Here is an 18,760-nt window from a genome sequence, read left to right on the forward strand (position 1 = left end):
GGACATTCAGCATGGTTTTGTGCGAGGGAAATAGCGTCTGTCAAGCTTGGTTGAGTTTGTTTGAGGAATTAACCAAGAAGATTGACGAGGGCAGAGTAGTATATATTGTTTACTTACATGTTAGTAAAGCCTTTGACAAAGTTCCGCATGGTAGACTAATCAGTAAAGTTAGATCACATGGACTGCAGGGTGAGCTTGCCAGTTGGATACAAAATTGGCTTAATGGCAAGTGAGAGAGTGTGATGGTGGAGGTTTGTTTTTCTTACTGGAGGCCTGTGTTCCACAGGGATTGGTGCTGGGTCCAATTGTGTTTGTCATTTATATAATGATTTAGATGAGAATATCAAAAATATGGTTAATAAGTTTGTGGATGCCATCAAGATTGGTGGGATAGTTGACAGCAAAGAAGGTTATCTCAGATTACAAAGAAATCTTGAGCAACTGGGTCAATGCACTAAACAATGGTGAATGGAATTTAATTTGGATAAATGTGAGGTATTGAATTTTGGTGAAACAAAAGACACTACAATTAAAAGTAGGGCCTTCGGCAGTGTTGTCCAACAGATAGACTTCAGGGTTCAGATACATTATTCTTTGAAGTTGTTTCATATGCTTGCCTTCATTGATCAGACCTTTGAATATTGGAGTTGGGATGTTGTGTTGAGATTGTCAGGACATTGGTGACTCTTGTGGAGTAGCATGCAGTTCTAATCTCCCTGTTAGAGGAAGGATATTATTAAACTGGACAGGGCTCAGAAAAGATTTCCCAGGGTGTTGCCAGGAATGGAGGGTTTGAGTTAAAAGGAGAAGCTGGATAGGTTGGGACTTCTTTCACTGGAGGTATGAGGTAGAGGGGTGACCGCAGAGATTTATCAAATAATTATGGGAATAGAAAAGGTGAATAACATGTATCTTTTCCCTCGGGTGGGGATTTCAAGACGAAAGGGCATATTTTTTAGGTGAGAGGAGAAAGATTCAAAAAAAGACATGGGGCAATTTCCATGTTGTGGAATGGTCTTCCAGAGGAAGTGCTGGATGTGGGTATAATTACATTGTTTAAAAGACATTTAGGTAAGTACATGAATAAGAAATGTTTGGAGCGATATGGGCCAAGCACAAGCAGATGGGACTCGTTTCATTTGGCATGGACTGGTTGGATTCAAAGGTTTGTTTCTGTTCTGTATAACTCTATAAGGGGGCAATCAATGTAACACTGGGCAAAGGAGAATTTTCTTCACCTGAACAGTCATGCATTTTTGTGAAGTTCTGTCCCAGAGGCCAGGGAATACACCGTTGTGGACAACAATTAAAGCAGAGAAATCTTTGGTCACTGTGGAATCCAAGGATAATGAAATGGGCATCAAAATGGTTTGAGTGCAAGATTGGCTGTGATTGGATTTAACAGAGGGCTCGGCATTAAGGGTAGAATGGTCCACTTCAGCTCCTTATTCTTACTTTCTTAGAACCAGAACGTGAAACATACAAATTAGTTTTAACCGCATTACCTTATTGAGGTATTTTCCTGCAAAGAAGGTCTGGTATCCGTGCTTCTTTAAATAGACAGAGAAGACCTGTGGCTCCATAACCTTCTGCCACTGCACACTGCTGCAGTTTCCATTGAGGGAGTTGTTGCGCACCAGGTGATTGTGTGGATACTTTCCTGTCAAGATGGCACTGCGACTTGGACAGCACAGTGGGGTGACCACAAACTGCAAGGAAAGCAACCACGCAACAGCATCAGAAGGAGCCCGAACCAAAGGCATTCATATCCAGGACAATTTACCCTCCTTTGACAGTTTGAGGACCAAGAATACCTTTCTGATCAGCAGGCTGAGCAAGCCACTCGTTTGTACCAAGCTGCTCTAAGGTCTAATGAAATCATTTACCATCTTACATCAACTTCAGAAAGGGCATCAGATCAAAAATGAGCAAGTAAATGTTTGAGAATTCCCATCAACCACCCTTACACAACTGATGAATCTGTGCTTCGACTTGTCCAACATCAGTTAGGATAGATCACAGTCGGTAGCAAGGACACAGAATGTCATCTGGGTGAAAAACTTCCATCTCCATCAACAGGACTATCTCAGAAGCATCACGAATAACCAACAAGAGCAAAATACCTACTCAACCTCATCCTCACCAGTCAACTTCTCTCAGAAGAATCTGTCGAGGTCACTGACTCAAACGCACAGTTCCTATGGATATCAGGTCTCATCATTTCATTCATACTGTCAATCACGTAGGGTGACAAGACAGCTGGACTGAAAAAGGGGTAGCTTTTGAACACTTCCATCCAGCAAACAAAAACTGGGTATCCATGAAATGCTATCAGTTATCAGAAGCACCAAAATTGTATTCAAATAATCTGTAACTTCAAATTCCAGCAATTTCCCACTTTTAGATTACCATCAATTTGGGGATCCACAACGAATACAGAAGATGTGCACAAAGTTGAGCAAATGGTTGGTGCACACTGAGCAAAGTTTATGACGGGACATCCTGGACTGAGAAAACAAAGTAACGGTGAGAAACTAATTCAGTAAAAGACCAGTAACGAGATGCGCTGCAAGAATGAGCTTACTTACTGCATTCGTGAATGTAACCCCTGCATTTCCAATTAAGGCCTGAGTCTTCTTCATAGGAGTCTGAAAACAGCAGGATATATCATAGTAAACAATGCTGTGCAGTCTGTAAAATAATCTTAATGTCAAATTGTAAACTTGAAACTTCTGACCTACATTCATTTGAGAATTCCTGCAAGAGATAATTCATATGCAATAAAGATGGCAGGTACTTGCATTGCCTTTCATAACATTTCTATGCAACTAATAACTGAACAACATTAATCAGGCCCTGTTTGTGGCAAGATGAGTTGGGTCCTGTCCCTTCCAAGAGCACTTTGGTGAGACAGAATTTCAGTTGACAAGTCTATGACTGCCATGGAACCAAGTCCCTTGATCAGTTATGATTCATCCAAGTGCTGGCGCCGTGAGGCAGCAGTGCTAACCACTGTGCTACCGTGCCGTCCATAGCAACCCATAGATCTGAAGTTCCAAGTCTTTGGCTTGTTCATGCTGCTACCTACATGAAGCTCCCAACAGAAAATTTCACGTCTGCTGATGTGCAACTCTTTCAACATACAGCAGCAGCCAGCAGCATACAAGCACTGTCACTGGATGAGAATGATTTGGGAACTTGGGTTTGAATCTGAGAAATGTGAATTTAGTTAATAGATCTGGAGTTAAAAGCATGTCCTAATGCCAATTAGGAATCCTGGTTCACATTCCAATTTGGGTGGTAAGTGGCGTAGTGGTTAGCACGGCAGTCTTACAGCACGAGTCACCAGAGTTCTGTTCCAGCCTTGTATCTATGTGGAGTTTGCACGTTCTCCCTCTGTCTGTGTGTGTTTGTGCCTGTTGACTTCCTCTCACAGTCCAAAAATATGCAGGTTCGGTGGAGTGGCCATGCTAAATTGTCCGTAGCATCTGGGGATATGCAAGCAGGTGGATTAGTCATGGTAAATGCAGGGATCAGAGAATAAGGTGGTGGAGGGAGATTTGTTCTGATATGCCAATCATGTATTTCTCTCTAACAAAGATTGAACCACATTTCCAACAATAATAAACTAGTCAACAGTTTGTGCAAGCGAAAAAAAAAAGTGTTTACATCTCAAAATCAGCCGAAAATCAGCACAACAAACACTGGGTAAAAAGAAAAGCAAGATCTTTATTTGCATAATTCAATTTAGAAAATAAAACACTTTTGGTTAATATCCAATTTCTCAGGCAAAGGTGTGGAAGGTTGAGATGGCTGTCAGTGTGACCTTCCAGTACATAAAGACAGATGTCATCAAATACAAACAGAGATGTCTGGGAACGTTGCCAATAGAGCTTACTGCGGACAGTCTGAAGGATCCTTCGGATTCTCTTGATGTGAATAATCAGAATTCGCATAGGACCAGGCCACCAGCTATCACAGTGAGTCCACAATCAAAGATTTGTCAGTAACACGACAGATGGGCTTGGAAGCTCTTCTCCTTGCCTAAGTTGACCATCAACTACAAAATCCAAATAATTTCCAAAGCACAAGTTGCAATTGACAACAGTAAACCCATGCATGGGGTTTGCACCAAGCAGGAAGACATGGGATTCCAAGAAATGCTTTGTCTTAATAAAATGTTTCAATGTCTTGTTTTTGACCAATTTAAAAGAAAGTTGAGGTATTGACAATCCTTACAACACAAGTCCTGCACAAAAATATCTAAAATGAAGTTACTGCTGTTGTCTACAAAGCACAAGTCAGGTATGTAATGGAATGGACCTCCCTTGCCTGGAGGAGTTCAGCTCAACAACACTGAAGAAGCTGGATTCATTCAGCATAAAGCAGCCTGCTTAATTGGCACATCGACTACCTTCAATATTCATTTCATTCGGCATGAACACACAGTGGAAGCAATGTATACCACTGATAAAATGCACTGGAGTAACTCACCCGCATTTCTCTCATAGCACTTGCCAAACAGTAGATGAGTAGCAATCTGAAGCTGTCCCCTCAAATCAAACACCATTCTAACATCTTTCCATTCCCTTACTGGCTCAAAATCCTGGAACTCTGTGTCCCCTCAATATGTTGGGCATGCCTATACCCCAAGAAATCAGTGGCTCAAGGAGACAGCTCAATACCACCTTTCCAAGGGCAAGTAGACATTGGCAACAAATGCTAACTTAGCCAGTGATACAGAATTAAAACTTTCTCCCAAAGATGAGAAACAGTAGGGAGCAAGGAAGAAAGCTCCAAGCAGTCTATGAGTCTCAAGATGTTGCATTGCCAACATCTGATTTAAAAAAAAGTTATCATTTGGAACACTATATTCCCTACCTTTGTTTTAAGTAAAGATAAATCCGTGTGACTGCTTTTGTGAAAATACAAAAAATGCTGCCATTTGATTGCATCAATAGTTTCAAGAAATAGCAATAAACAGAAATAAAAACAACTGTACATTCTGGACATTGGGGAAAAAACCTCTGAGCCAGCTTATCCTGTTGCACCAGATTCCAAGCAAAGCCATTCAACCCATCAGATCATCTCCCACACACCACAGAACTGAATCGCCAACTTCGCCTCCTTCATTTAATTTGCTGCAAGAAAGATGGACTGTAAGAATCCAATCCGCAAATCAAAGTAACATCCACCTATCTGCCCTTTTAAAAAAGTGACCTGTTTTCACACAAGCTGCTGCCAATGCACAGCAAATAGGTCCACTGTGTGCTGGGGAAGGATAACGTCAGTCTTTGCCCTTGCTAAAAACCTCCAATGTAATCTTCAGCCAGATGATATCGACTGCACAAGGACAAAGTCAAAAGCAACATCAAATCTGAACATAATACTTGCTATAACATAATAAACCTTGAAAGTTCAGCAAATAAATGGGATATGTTGTTTTTGCCTGAGATGAAACAGCAGAATAAATAATTTACTCTGTAATCTCTTAAGATTAGAAATACAGCAGCCATAAAACATCAGTGATTGTGCGCCTCTTCAAATATCACATTTTCAAACTTTCAAACAAAAAGCAAGAATCGAGATCTGTTTTTGCAGATGATTTTGAAGAAATCCTGTGGAGGGGATGGAAATGCCAATGGAAAGGCCAGCATTTGTGGCCCATTTCCAAGTGCCCTACAGTAAAGGGAGGTGGTGGTGAACCTTCCTCTTGAATTGTTGCTGTTCATGTGATGTCTACACACACTGTTGTTCCAAAGGACTTTGACCCAGTGACCTTGAAGGAACAGTGATCTAGTTTCAAGTCAGGATGGTCTGTGGGTTGGAGGGGAACTTGCAGCCGGTAGCATTCCTATTTGTCTTTAGTCATGTCTTTCTCAGTGGTAGATTACTGTTGAAGGGGCACAGCAATTTATACATTGCATCTTGTAGGTGGTATGTAATACTGTCACGATGCTGATGGGAGGAGGAGGAGTCAGTGTTTCAGATAATTGATCAGGTGCCTATCAAGCAAGCCAATTTGTGCTGGTTCATGTTCAGCTCTCTGAATGTTGTTGAAACTGCAATCATTCAACCTTGTAGATGATGGACTGGCTTTGCTCGGACAGCATGGTGGCTCAGTGGCTGGCACTGCTGCTTCAAAGCACCACAAATCCGGTTTAATTCCAGCCTTGGGTAACTGTCTATGTAGAGTTTGCACATTCTCCCAGTGGCTATATAGGTTTCCACCGGAGGCCCCAATTTTCCTCCCACAGTCCAAAGATGGATCAGAGAGATGTACAGCACGGAAATAGACCCTTCAGTCCAACTCATCCATGCCGACTGGATATCCCAAATAAATCTCAACCCATTTGCGAGCACTTGGCCCAAAGGCCCCCAAACACTTCCAATTATACACCCATCCGGAAGCCTTTTAAATGTTGGAATTGTGCCAGCCTCCACTTCCTCTGGTAGCTCATTCCATTAATGCACCACCCTCTGTGTGAAAAAGTTGTCCCTCAGGTCTCTCTTATATCTTTCCCCTCTCACCTTAAACCTGCACCCTCGAGTTTTGGACTCCCCCACCCCAGGTGGGGTCTATTCACGCTACACATACCCCTAATGATTTTATAAACCTCAAAAAGGTCTCCTTGCTGCCTCCCATGCTCCAAGAAAGATGAAATATAAGGAAATAAAGCCGATTAAGCCTTTCCTCTGCAACCCTAGCAACATTCTTGCAAACCTTTTCTGAACCCTTTCAAGTTTCACAACATCCTTTCTGTAGGAGGGAGACCAGAATTGCACACAGTATTCCAAAAGTAGCCTCACCAATGTACAGTACAGCCACAACATGACCTCCCAATTCTTATACTCAGTGCACTGACAATAAAGGAAAGCAGACCAAAAGCCTTCTTCATTGTTCTATCGACCTGAGACTCCACTTTCATGGAACTATGAACCGACACTCCAAGGACTCTTTGCTCAGTAACAATCCCCAGGACCTTAACATTAAGTGTATAAGTCCTGGCCTGATTTGCCTTTCCAAAATGCAGTACCTCACCTTTATCTAAATTAAACTCCATCGGTCAATCCTCAGCCCAATGGCCCATCTCATGGAGTCATAGAGTCATAGAGATGTACAGCATGGAAACAGACCCTTCGGTCCAACCTGTCCATGCTGACCTGATATCCCAACCCAATCTAGTCCCACCTGCCAGCACCCAGCCCATATCCCTCCAAACCCTTCCTATTCACATATCCAACCAAATGCCTCTTAAATGTTGCAAATGTACCAGCCTCCACCACATCCTCTGGCAGCTCATTCCATACACGTACCACATTCTGTGTGAAAAGGTTGCCCCTTAGGTCTCTTTTGTATCTTTCCCCTCTCAACTTGCCCACCACTGAGGTCAGGCTCATCGGTCTATAGTTCCCTGGCTTGTCTTTACCGCCCTTCTTAAACAGTGGCACTACGTTTGCCAACCGCAGTCTTCCAGCACCTCACCTGTGACTATCGATGATACAAATATCTCAGCAAGAGGCCCAGCAATCACTCTCTGGCTTCCCACAGAGTTCTCGGGTACACTTAATCAGGTCCTGGGGATTTATCCACCTTTAACTGTTTCAAGACATCCAGCACTTCCTCCTCTGTAATCTGGACATTTTGCAAGATGTCACCATCTATTTCCCTACAGTCGATATCTTCCATATCCTTTTCCACAGTAAATACTGATGCAAAATATTCATTTAGTATCTCCCCCATTTTCTGTGGCTCCACACAAAGGCCGCCTTGCTGATCTTTGAGGGGCCCTATTCTCTTCCTAGTTACCCTTTTGTCCTTAATATATATTTGTAAAAACCCTTTGGATTCTCCTTAATTCTATTTGCCAAAGCTATCTCATGTCCCCGTTTTGCCCTCCTGATTTCCCTCTTAAGTATCCTCCGACTGCCTTTATACTCAAAGGATTTTCTCGATCTATCCTGTCTTTCCCTGACATATGCTTCCTTCTTCTTAACCAAACCCTCAATTTCTTTCGTCATCCAGCATTCTCTATACCTACCAGTCTTCCCTTTAACCCTGACTGGAATATACTTTCTCTGGATCCTTGTTATCTCATTTCTGAAGGCTTCCCATTTTCCAGCCGTCCCTTTACCTATGAACATCTGCCTCCAATCAGCTTCGAAAGTTCTTGCCAAATACTGCCAAAATTAGCCTTTCTCCAATTTAGAACTTCAACTTTTAGATCTGGTCTATCCTTTTCCATCACTATTTTAAAACGAATGATCGTTGGCCCCAAAGTGCTCCCCTACTGACACCTCAGTCACCTGCCCTGCCTTATTTCCCAAGAGTAGGTCAAGTTTTGCACCTTCTCTAGTAGGTACATCCACATAGTGAATCAGAAAATTGTCATGTACACACTTAACAAATTCTTCTCCATCTAAACCTTTAACACTATGGCAGTCCCAGTCGATGTTTGGAAAGTTAAAATCCCCAACCATAACTATTCTATTATTCTTACAGATAGCTGAGATCTCCTTACAAGTTTGTTTCTCAATTTCCCTCTGACTATTGGGGGGTCTATAATACATTCCCAAAAAGGTGATCATCCCTTTCTTATTTCTCAGTTCCACCCAAATAACTTCCCTGGATGTATTTCTGGGAATATCCTCCCTCAGCACAGCTGTAATGCTATCCCTTATCAAAGATGCCACTCGCCCTCCTCTCTTGCCTCCCTTTATGATCAAGGTCCCATAATATTCTGAGGTAACCTTCACTGTCCACTGCATCTCCAACTTTGGTGTCTGTTGCAAACTTATTAACAACATGTCCGATGTTCACATCCAAATCATTTGTATCAAGGACAAAAAGCAGTGGACCCAGCACAGATCCTTGTGGCAGTCTCCTGGTCACAGGTCTCCAGTGTGAAAAACAACCCTCTGCCACTACCCTCTGACTTCTGCCTTTGAGCCAAAAGACGTGCAGCGTGGGCAAATTTGCCAGAGTAAACGCGGGGCTATACAGATACCGTTGGGGATGGAGGCGGCAGGTTGCAGGGTACTGATTTGGGTGGGATGCGTTTTGAAGAGTCGGTGGTGTCTTGGTGGGCTGAATGGCCTCTTTTGACACTCAAGGGAATCATTTGTTGATTTTTGTAAAATACCCTTAATCTGCACGACAAGGATTCTGTGATTTAATATTGCTACTTGCCACAAAATTTCCAGTTTTTGATCTTCTTTGCTATAGTCACCTCATTTCCATCGTGTATGCAAATGGAACATTCAATGAGTATAGTCCAGTTGACTGTCAAGTGAAGTTGGTTAGATCATCTTTTGTTAGAGAGGGGCATTGTCTGGCACTTGTCTAGCAGAAATATTACTTGTCATTTGTCAGCTTAAACCTGAATGTTGTCCAGATATTGCCATATCTAGACAGCTTGAGGATGGAACTTTGAAAAATTGTGATTACTGTAACATCTCACATTTGAAGGATGGAAGGACAGACTTTAATCAAGTCACTGAAAATGGTTGGGCCGAGAACATTATTCTAAGGAACTTCTGAAATGAGATTCTTGATGTAATTCTGTTCGCCGAGCTGGGAATTTGTGTTGCAGATGTTTCATCCCCTGTCTAGGTGACATCCTCAGTGCTTGGGAGCCTCCTGTGAAGCGCTTCTGTGATCTTTCCTCCGGCATTTGTAGTGGTTTGAATCTGCCGCTTCCGGTTGTCAGTTCCAGCTGTCCGTTGCAGTGGCCGGTATATTGGGTCCAGGTCGATGTGCTTATTGATTGAATCTGTGGATGAGTGCCATGACTCTCGGAATTCCCTGGCTGTTTTCTGTTTGGCTTGTCAGTAGTCTGACAGCCAGACTACTGCGACCACTAGGACTCATAACAGCACACAAACCAACAGCCACTCTCAGACAACAACTCACCAGAACGAAGGTCCCGATAGCCAGCATGAGCAAAACCAATGTAGTGTACAAAATCCCATGCAAGGACTGTACAAAACACTACATAGGACAAACAGGAAGACAGCTAACGATCCACATCCATGAACACCAACTAGCCACGAAACGACACGACCAGCTATCCTTAGTAGCCACACACGCAGATGACAAGCAACATGAGTTTGACTGGGACAACACTACTATTATAGGACAAGCCAAACAGAGAACAGCCAGGGAATTCCTAGAGGCATGACACTCATCCACAGATTCAATCAATAAGCACATCGACCTGGACCCAATATACCGGCCACTGCAACGGACAGCTGGAACTGACAACCGGAAGCGGCAGATTCAAACCACTACAAATGCCGAGGAAAGATCACAGAAGCGCTTCACAGGAGGCTCCAAAGCACTGAGGATGTCACCTAGACAGGGGACGAAACGTCTGCAACACAAATTCCCAGCTCGGCGAACAGAACCACAATAACGAGCACCCGAGCTACAAATCTTTTCACATTCTTGATGTAAGATATTTGATCCAACACTAGAACTTTCTTGATCTGTGTTCAGTTTGACTCCAGTCAATAGAGATCATGTCACCCTATCCCCCTTGACTTCAATTTTTAAAGGATTTCTTGACCTTCTGGCCCACTCAGTCAATACAGACTTCATGTCAAGGTCAGTTGTTGTCACCTAACCTCTCAAATTCAGCTCTTACAGTCAACTTTTGTCCTAACACACAGAATCTAAGATCACGTGTGACTCGCATCACTTCACGCAAGAGTTGTGGTTTCGTGTCTGGCAGGAGGAGAAGGATCCCATGAGATTGCTTCAGAAGTTAGTGAACAAAGATTCTGCTGAACCCTCCTGCAAATAATTCATCCTGTCGACTTTTACATTCTAAACTGAACATTGCTGCTTCAGTTCACATCTAAAATCAGTGGTTAGGCCTCAAGTGGAGTCCTTTGTCCAATTCCAGGCACCAGTTAGGTCTCAGCAACGTGACATGAAGAGAGGATAGAAGCTGGCTGTTCTTGGGGCAGAGAAATGGAAGAAGAAAAACAATTACTTGACATTGGTGTTCAAAATTGTCAAGTGTTTGACAGGGTAAAGAGACATTGGATTGGCTAACATGAGAGTCGGTAACTGGAGTATAGAAGTTTAAAGGCAATTATCCAATGTGGTTTTATAACAGACTGCAAACTGCAATTCAGTTATAACCCTTTCCTTGGTTGTGTCAAGATTTTGTTCAGAGAAGTAAAAGTGTAAAATACCTGACTAGATTATGATAATTGGTAGCTATGGTACTGAAGGATTTATGATAATGAGGTAAGCAGCAGAACAGAACATGGGGTTCAGTTGTCAACTTGTTTCAATCTCACGTTCCTGTCAAACAGGGGAACAGAATGCAAATAAGAAACTGGATTTTTTGATCAGGGAAATAATTGCAGTTACTCTTGCTCACAGATTTTTCGCAAACTTTGTTGAGACATTGCGGTGATACTGCAATCTTTTTCAGCACGCCCCCTCCCATCCTGGGTATCTGGGACCAGTAAATAATAGTGTCCCTCAGTAACCAGTAACTTCACAGAATATTTGCTGAGGCATACAGAGTCTAAAAGGTCTGAAAGCACAGGTAACAAAATTTACTTCAGTGTAAAATCTAAGAGAGAGAAGGGGAAAAATAACATGGGATTCTGAGAGGTCAAAGAAAGAAAGGTAGGAAAACAATTTTCTTTTCAACCAAATGTAAACCTGTAGAAAAGGGCGAGTCCACACTGAGTGAGTAGTTCCTGAATAAGCAATTTCCTTATATTCCCTGCTTGAATGCAGAGCTATTGTATCTAATAGCTTCTTGAGAAAAAAAATAGTTCTGATAGCAATTTCTTGATTTCTGGGTCTTACATCTCAGAGAGATATTTTCAACATTAATTTGTTCAGAGATGTTTTGTTACATCTCTGCAGCAGCTGAGACATGAACTCAGGTCTTCTGACTCAGAGTTTGGGATACTACAACTGCAGCATTGAAACACAAAACACAACAGGTATAGTTGCTGGAAGGTGCTGTCCATTTAGTGTTTCAAAAACAATGAAGCCTGGGAGCTGAGTTTAATTTTTAAAATTGTAAGAGGCTGCAGTTTTTCTATTAAAATCACTAATTTGGGGAAAGACAATATTTTGCGCATCTCCCTCAATATTTAATACCTTGTGTAAAAAGTTGAAGTTCCAACCCTTGGCTATGAGCTGGGTGCACACCCAGTAATAATCAACATGGAGATCAAGGCATCTCAATATGTGGTTTCTGAGTCACAATCCCCAGAATTGCTCATACACAAAACTGACTTTTATTTTCCATCATCAAATCACCCATGGTATTTTTCATTTGTTAACCACTACCAGTAAATCACCTCTATTTTCCAATTGATTAATTTACATGCAAAAAAGGCAATGCAGTTCTTCAAAGGCGAGGGAGAGAAAGGAAAGGGACTTAATCAAAATGGAGTTGGAAGGGGAGATACAGCATTTGAATCTCTATGCTGCTCATCTCATTCACACATTCTCTCTCGAGATGTCACCACTATTAGTGGACAATGAGTGCCTTTGCTCAGTTTACATAATACTAAATCATCCTATTCAGGGATTAGATTATATTCCCTACAGTGTGGAAACAGGCCCTTCTGCCCAACCAGTCCACACCAACCCTCTGAAGAGTAACCGACCCAGACCCATTTCCCTTCTGACTAGTGCACCTAACACTATGGACAATTTAGCATGGCCAATTCACCTGACCTGCACATCTTTGGACTGTGGGAGGAAATCGGAGCACCCAGAGGAAACCCATGCAGACACAGGGAGAACATGCAAACTCCACACAGACAGTTGCCCGAGGCTGGAATCGAACCTGGGACCCTGGTGCTGTGAGGCAGCAGTGCTAAGCACTGAGCCACTGCGATGTTAAGTAACACCTGTGAAGCAGGTTGTCCTTGAACCTAGAGCTCCTGATTCAGAGAGATGGACGCTTCCAATGCACCAAAAGAGCATTATTTGCTCAATTTAGTATATTTGTATTGGTTGTTGATAGGTATTTCAAGTTCAACATGACTGATTTTCCAAAACTGTCAAGGAAATCTCAATAAAACTTAGAGTCATAACACAAACAATCACTGAGGAATTTAATTAAGACAAGGGTGGTTTGCAGGAGATTTACACAACAGCAGGCATTATACATTGATTACAAAGTAACTGAATCTGAGGATAAGATGAGTAAAGAACTTCTCATTTGCAAATGAAACCTGTGTCCTGTAATTGGCAATAAGACAGAATATATAACATTCTGTTATTGATTCAGACATGGTTATCAACATGGCTAAGTTGTTATCATTGATTCAGTTGGCGATGGGTTCAGCTCTTGCCCATTTTAGATCACATATAGTGTCTGTTAGAGATCCACTGAATGTTTAGAGTGACGAGATATGGCCTTGTGGATAGCACAACACTGAGGTGTCAGAAGCAATGCAAAGCAGTAGTCATGCAGGGATGCAATCTAATAACAGTTGGAGTGGGGATGAATGAATTATTTCAACTGAAAAAAAAAGCGAAGAACATTAATGCTGAGAGTTAAACTCTCTTAAATTAACATGAAGCATTCTCAAGTGAAGTTGTGTTGTGCCCAAAAAAACCTCCCAAATGAGAAGCAAATCTTCGACCTTTGTGCGAGTATAAGATCTTTACTCACTTGTCACATCAACTGTGCTATTTCTTTTTGCAAGGAGCATTGCCCATTTCATCTCAAACTCAATTATTTCATGTTAAATCTGGTACATTCACAGAATTATTTTCTCACTGAGACAGTCCAGTCCTAAACCGTGTGAAGAGAGTTCTTCATTACATTATTTGGGATATTTGAAATGCATCACGAGTTGCATTGTCTCAAAGTTTCCTCAGCTGGGGGTTTCTCATGTCGTGTTTCTCAGTTTTTCATGGTTAACTTTGGACATTAAAAGTTGACTGGTGTATTGTGAGATCTTACTACTAATACCAAAATGGTCTTTTATGACATCTCAGTAGGCAGTGTCCCTTCTTCTGAACAGGAGTCATGCCAGACTTCAAACGTTAATTCTGTTTCTCTCTCTGCAGATGCTACCAGACTTTCTCCAGCATTCTCTGTATTTGTTTTAGATTTCCAGTATAGGAATATTAGAGGCTTGACAGGGTAAATGCTGAGTGGATGTTTCCCTTCAAGGGACAATCGAGGATCACAGGCTATAGTCTCAGAATAAAGTGGCATCAACATAAGACAGAGATGAGGAAGGATTTCTTCTCTCAAAACGTGTCAGTCATTGAAACTCCTTACCCACGGAGTCCTTGCATATATTTAAGGCTGAGATAAAAACATTCTCAATCAGTGGAGGAATTAAGGGTTACAAACAAAGAGCAGGAAAATGGATGATAAGTGTCAGACCAGCCATGATCATATTGAATGGCAGAGCAGACTTAAGGGGCTGAATGGCCTACTCCTGTTCTTATGTCTTCTGGTATTACCTCAGTATTGTGCCTATTGCACTATTGCCTTGTTCTAATGTTTCATCCAAAACACAGTACATCTGGCAATGAAGCATTTATTCAGCACAGTGCTGAAATGCTAGCCAAGTTGTGTTCAAATTTTCTTTGACTCCGAAACATCTAACTATAAATGAAGTAAAGTCAAAAAATGTATCTTCTCAGGGAGAAAGCAAAATTGAACCCAGTTCAGCAGCAAATATTCTCCTGAAAATATATATTGTATCCAACATTTAATGCAAAATGTTTATGAAACGACAAAATAGGAAGTGAATAAACTTGCAAGTAACACTGACTCATATAGTGACTGGCCTTCAGCATGTAAAAGTCACAAGGCCATTTCAATATCTCTCCGAGTACATTGTTTTGATACTCTGATCTTTCATTCACAGGACTCTTGATGCTTATTCCTTAGTAAGTAGAAAAAAATCCTTTCAATTAATAGTGGGTATGTCGTTTTATTGCTCAGACATAAGGATAATTATAGCAAAATGGCTCCTGCATAGAGCAGGGATTCATGATTCTATCACTCAAAGCTCTATCCTTCAGACCCAAAACTCTCACTTTTTCATTGGAGTGCAACACATTACTTATGGAAGGTATCCACTACTTCCAGCACCTTGAACCAGGGTTTTAAGAACTCCACTGGCAACATTGACATTGCTTCGCAAGCTTGTTTTTACAGGCAGGACGATCATTTCAGAGTCTGCGAAAAATCACTTCATTTAAAATGGACAACATCATGATCTCAAGAAGCTTTTACAAAAAAAAATTACAGTGCAGATTCCCCATCCTCTCTTCGACTCACCTTGGGTCAAACAGAAGGGAAATGACATTGTTAAACCAGATGAACATGTGTGAAGAACACGGTGCATCACATGACCTTTTTAAGGCATTGGTGATTCTGGCAACAGACACAGGAATTCTCCTAGAATTCTCCAAAAGTCTCAGTCCACTTTACAATGTTTTTGGGTTAATTTGACCACACACACACACACATTTTGATCCAAAGAAAAAATGTTTTGGTTTGGTATCATGTTCGTTTGCGTTGTTTTCTTGTTTATCTTTGACTCATCATCCCACAGATAACCAAAGAAAAGTTATTTGTCCACCATTTAGTTGGGCATTAGTCAACAGCATTGACGAATGAAAACAGAGACAAATGTTAGTCAACTTAAATAAAAGCAAACGCTTTATGTGAACAGTTGTGTTGTTTGATGTTTCAGATGAAACCTTGAAGGTCTGGTGCCATTCAGAAAGACGAATGGTGAATACAGGCCGACCATGTTCTTGTAAAAAGTAATGAGTGGCACCAATGAGTCCAGAGAATCCTGGATGTTAGGGATTTTCAGGATTGACAAAGTTAAAAAAGGAAGTTGTCAGCCGATATTGAAGGCTGAAAACAGCTGATGACTTTGAAGGGCTGAGAAACTGTAACAGGTCACTGAAAAAAAAATCAATCAGGAGAGTGAAGAAGGGATATGAAAAAAAGATGGTGCCTAACATTAAGGGAAATGTAAAGGCACTTTGCAACTATATTAGGGCTAAGAGGGAAAGCGCAAGGCCCATTTGAGACCAAAGCAGCAATCAGTGTGCAGAGCTGAAATACATAGTTGGGGTTTTAAATGGTCGTGATATAGTGGGAGTGGAACCGTGATATACTTGAGCAAGTGAGCAGGGAGATGAAAGACTTATTAGCAGGTTTAACAGATTTGAAAATGAATAAATCCCCAGGCCTTGGGTGCATGTATCCCAAGCTGCTATGGCAGGCAAGGGAGATAATTGCAGGGGTTCTAACATTAATCTTCAAATCCTCTCCGGTCAAAGGACTGGCAGTCAACAAATGTGGTACCATTTTTCAAGAAAGGTGGGGGGATTAACCCGGAAACCATAGGCCATTAAGTCAAACATCAGTGGAGGGAAAACTACAGGAAACAATTCTGTAGGGCAGAATTAATCTTCAATTAGAGATCAAGCATTAATCAAGGAGACTCAGCTTGGCTTGGAATAGGTAGATGATGTCTCACAAATTTATTTGAATTTTTCGAGTTGTTGACTTGGTGCGTAAATGAGGACTGTGTAGTTGATGGAGTCTGCACATACTGGCCTAAGGTTTTGACAAGGTTTCACGTGTCAGACTGGTTACGTAGCCAAGTGCACTTGGGATCCAGGACAATATGGATCCACATTCGGCTGTGTAGCATGAAACAGAGGGTCATGGTTGAAGAGTGTTTTAAAGACTGGAAAGCTGTGTCTAGTGTTGTACTTCAGGGTTCAGTGTTGGGTCTCTTGCTGTTTGTTGTGCACATGAATAGTCTATATATAAATGTAGGAGCTATGGTGCACAGATGACACTAAAATTGGTGGTGTGATAAATAGAGGGAGAAAACCTGAAACCACAGAATGATATGCATAGGCTGAACAGTGGCACAGAAAATTTAATCCTGAAATTTCTGCTCCACCATTTAATGAGATCACAGCCAAACTGATAATCCTCAACTCTACTTTGCTGCCTTTCCTTGATTCCATCACAGATTAAAAATTTGTCTCTCGGTCTTGAGTATACTTAATGATCCAATCTTGAAAGCCCACTGCAATAAAGAATTCCACAGATTCACTGCTCTCTTAGAGAAGAAATTACTCCTCATTTCAGTCTTAAACTGACACCTCTTTGTTCTGAGACTATACCCTCTGGATATAATGCAGAAGATGCAGGATCAGTTCATTCCAAAAAGGAAGAAAGATCCTATGAGGAGGCAGGGGTAGCCGTGGCTGACGAGGGAAGTTAAGAAACATAAAGTCAAAAGAGAAAATGTATAACAAAGCAAAGATGCGTGGGAAAACGGATGACTGGGAAGCTTTGAAAGAACAACAGAGGATTACTATGAAGGAAATATGCAAAGAAAAAAATGACGTATGAAGGTAAACTGGCCAAAAATATAAAGGAGGATAGTAAAAGCATTTTCAGGTATGTGAAAGGAAAAAAAAAGTGGTTAAGACTAAAATTGGGCCCTTGAAGACAGAAACAGGGGAATATATTACAGGGAACAAAGAAATGGCAGAAGAGTTGAATTGGTACTTCAGATCTGTGTTCACTGGGGAAGACACAAGCAATCGCCCTGAGGTAACAGTGGCTGAAGGACCTGAACTGAAGGGAATTTATGTTTGCCAGGAATTGGTGTTGGAGAGACTGTTAGGTCTGAAGGCTGATAAGTCCCCGGGGCCTGATGGTCTACATCCCAGGGTACTGAAGGAGGTGGCTCGAGAAATCGTGGATGCATTGGTGATTATTTTCCAGAGTTCGATAGATTCAGGATAGGTTCCTGCGGATTGGAGAGTGGCTAATGTTGTTCCACTTTTTAAGAAGGGAGCGAGAGAGAAAGCAGGAAATTATAGACCAGTTAGTCTGACCTCAGTGGTGGGAAAGATGCTGGAGTCAATTATAAAGGATGAAATTACGACACATCTGGATAGCAGTAACAGGATAGGTCAGAGTCAGTATGGATTTATGAAGGGGAAATCATGCTTGACTAATCTTCTGGAATTATTTGAGGATGTAACTCTGAAGATGGACAAGGGAGATCCAGTGGATGTAGTGTACCTGGACTTTCAGAAAGCCTTTGATAAAGTCCCACACAGGAGGTTAGTGAGCAAAATTAGGGCGCATGGTATTGGGGGCAAAGTACTGACTTGGATTGAAAATTGGTTGGCTGATAGGAAACAAAGAGTAGTGATAAACGGCTCCATTTCGGAATGGCAGGCAGTGACCAGTGGGGTACTGCAGGGATCAGTGCTGGGACTGCAGCTTTTTACAATATTAATGATATGGAAGATTGTATTAATAGTAACATTAGCAAATTTGCTGATGATACAAAGCTGGGTGGCAGGGTGAAATGTGAGGAGGATGTTAGGAGATTACAGGGTGACCTGGACAGGTTAGGTGAGTGGACAGATGCATGGCAGATGCAGTTTAATGTGGATAAATGTATGGTTATCCACTTTGGTGGCAAGAACAGGAAGGCAGATTACTACCTAAATGGAGTCAAGTTAGGTAAAGGGGCAGTGCAAAGAGATCTGGGTGTTCTTGCACACCAGTCAATGAAGGTAAGCATGCAGGTACAGCAGGTCGTGAAGAAAGCTAATAGCATGCTGGCCTTCAAAACAAGAGGGATTGAGTATAGAAGCAAAGAGGTTCTTCTGCAGCTGTACAGGGCCCTGTTGAGACCGCACCTTGAATATTGTGTGCAGTTTTGGTCTCCAAATTTGAGGAAA

At 41.7% G+C, this 18,760-nt stretch overlaps 1 protein-coding gene across 1 annotated transcript in view; it reads right to left on the reverse strand.

Moving 5' to 3' along the window:
• Window positions 1-18,760, reverse strand: part of gnsb (glucosamine (N-acetyl)-6-sulfatase (Sanfilippo disease IIID), b) — a 57,642-nt gene that overhangs the window by 35,519 nt on the left and 3,363 nt on the right. The window contains exons 2-3 of the mRNA XM_072554066.1: window positions 2,589-2,648; window positions 1,506-1,709 (exon numbers count right to left, since the gene is read on the reverse strand). Coding sequence (XP_072410167.1) covers window positions 1,506-1,709; window positions 2,589-2,648 — 264 coding nt within the window. The remainder of the gene's footprint in view (window positions 1-1,505; window positions 1,710-2,588; window positions 2,649-18,760) is intronic.

This window comes from Chiloscyllium punctatum, chromosome 35 (assembly GCF_047496795.1).
Source record: "Chiloscyllium punctatum isolate Juve2018m chromosome 35, sChiPun1.3, whole genome shotgun sequence".
In the NCBI taxonomy this organism is placed as follows: Eukaryota; Metazoa; Chordata; class Chondrichthyes; order Orectolobiformes; family Hemiscylliidae; genus Chiloscyllium; species Chiloscyllium punctatum.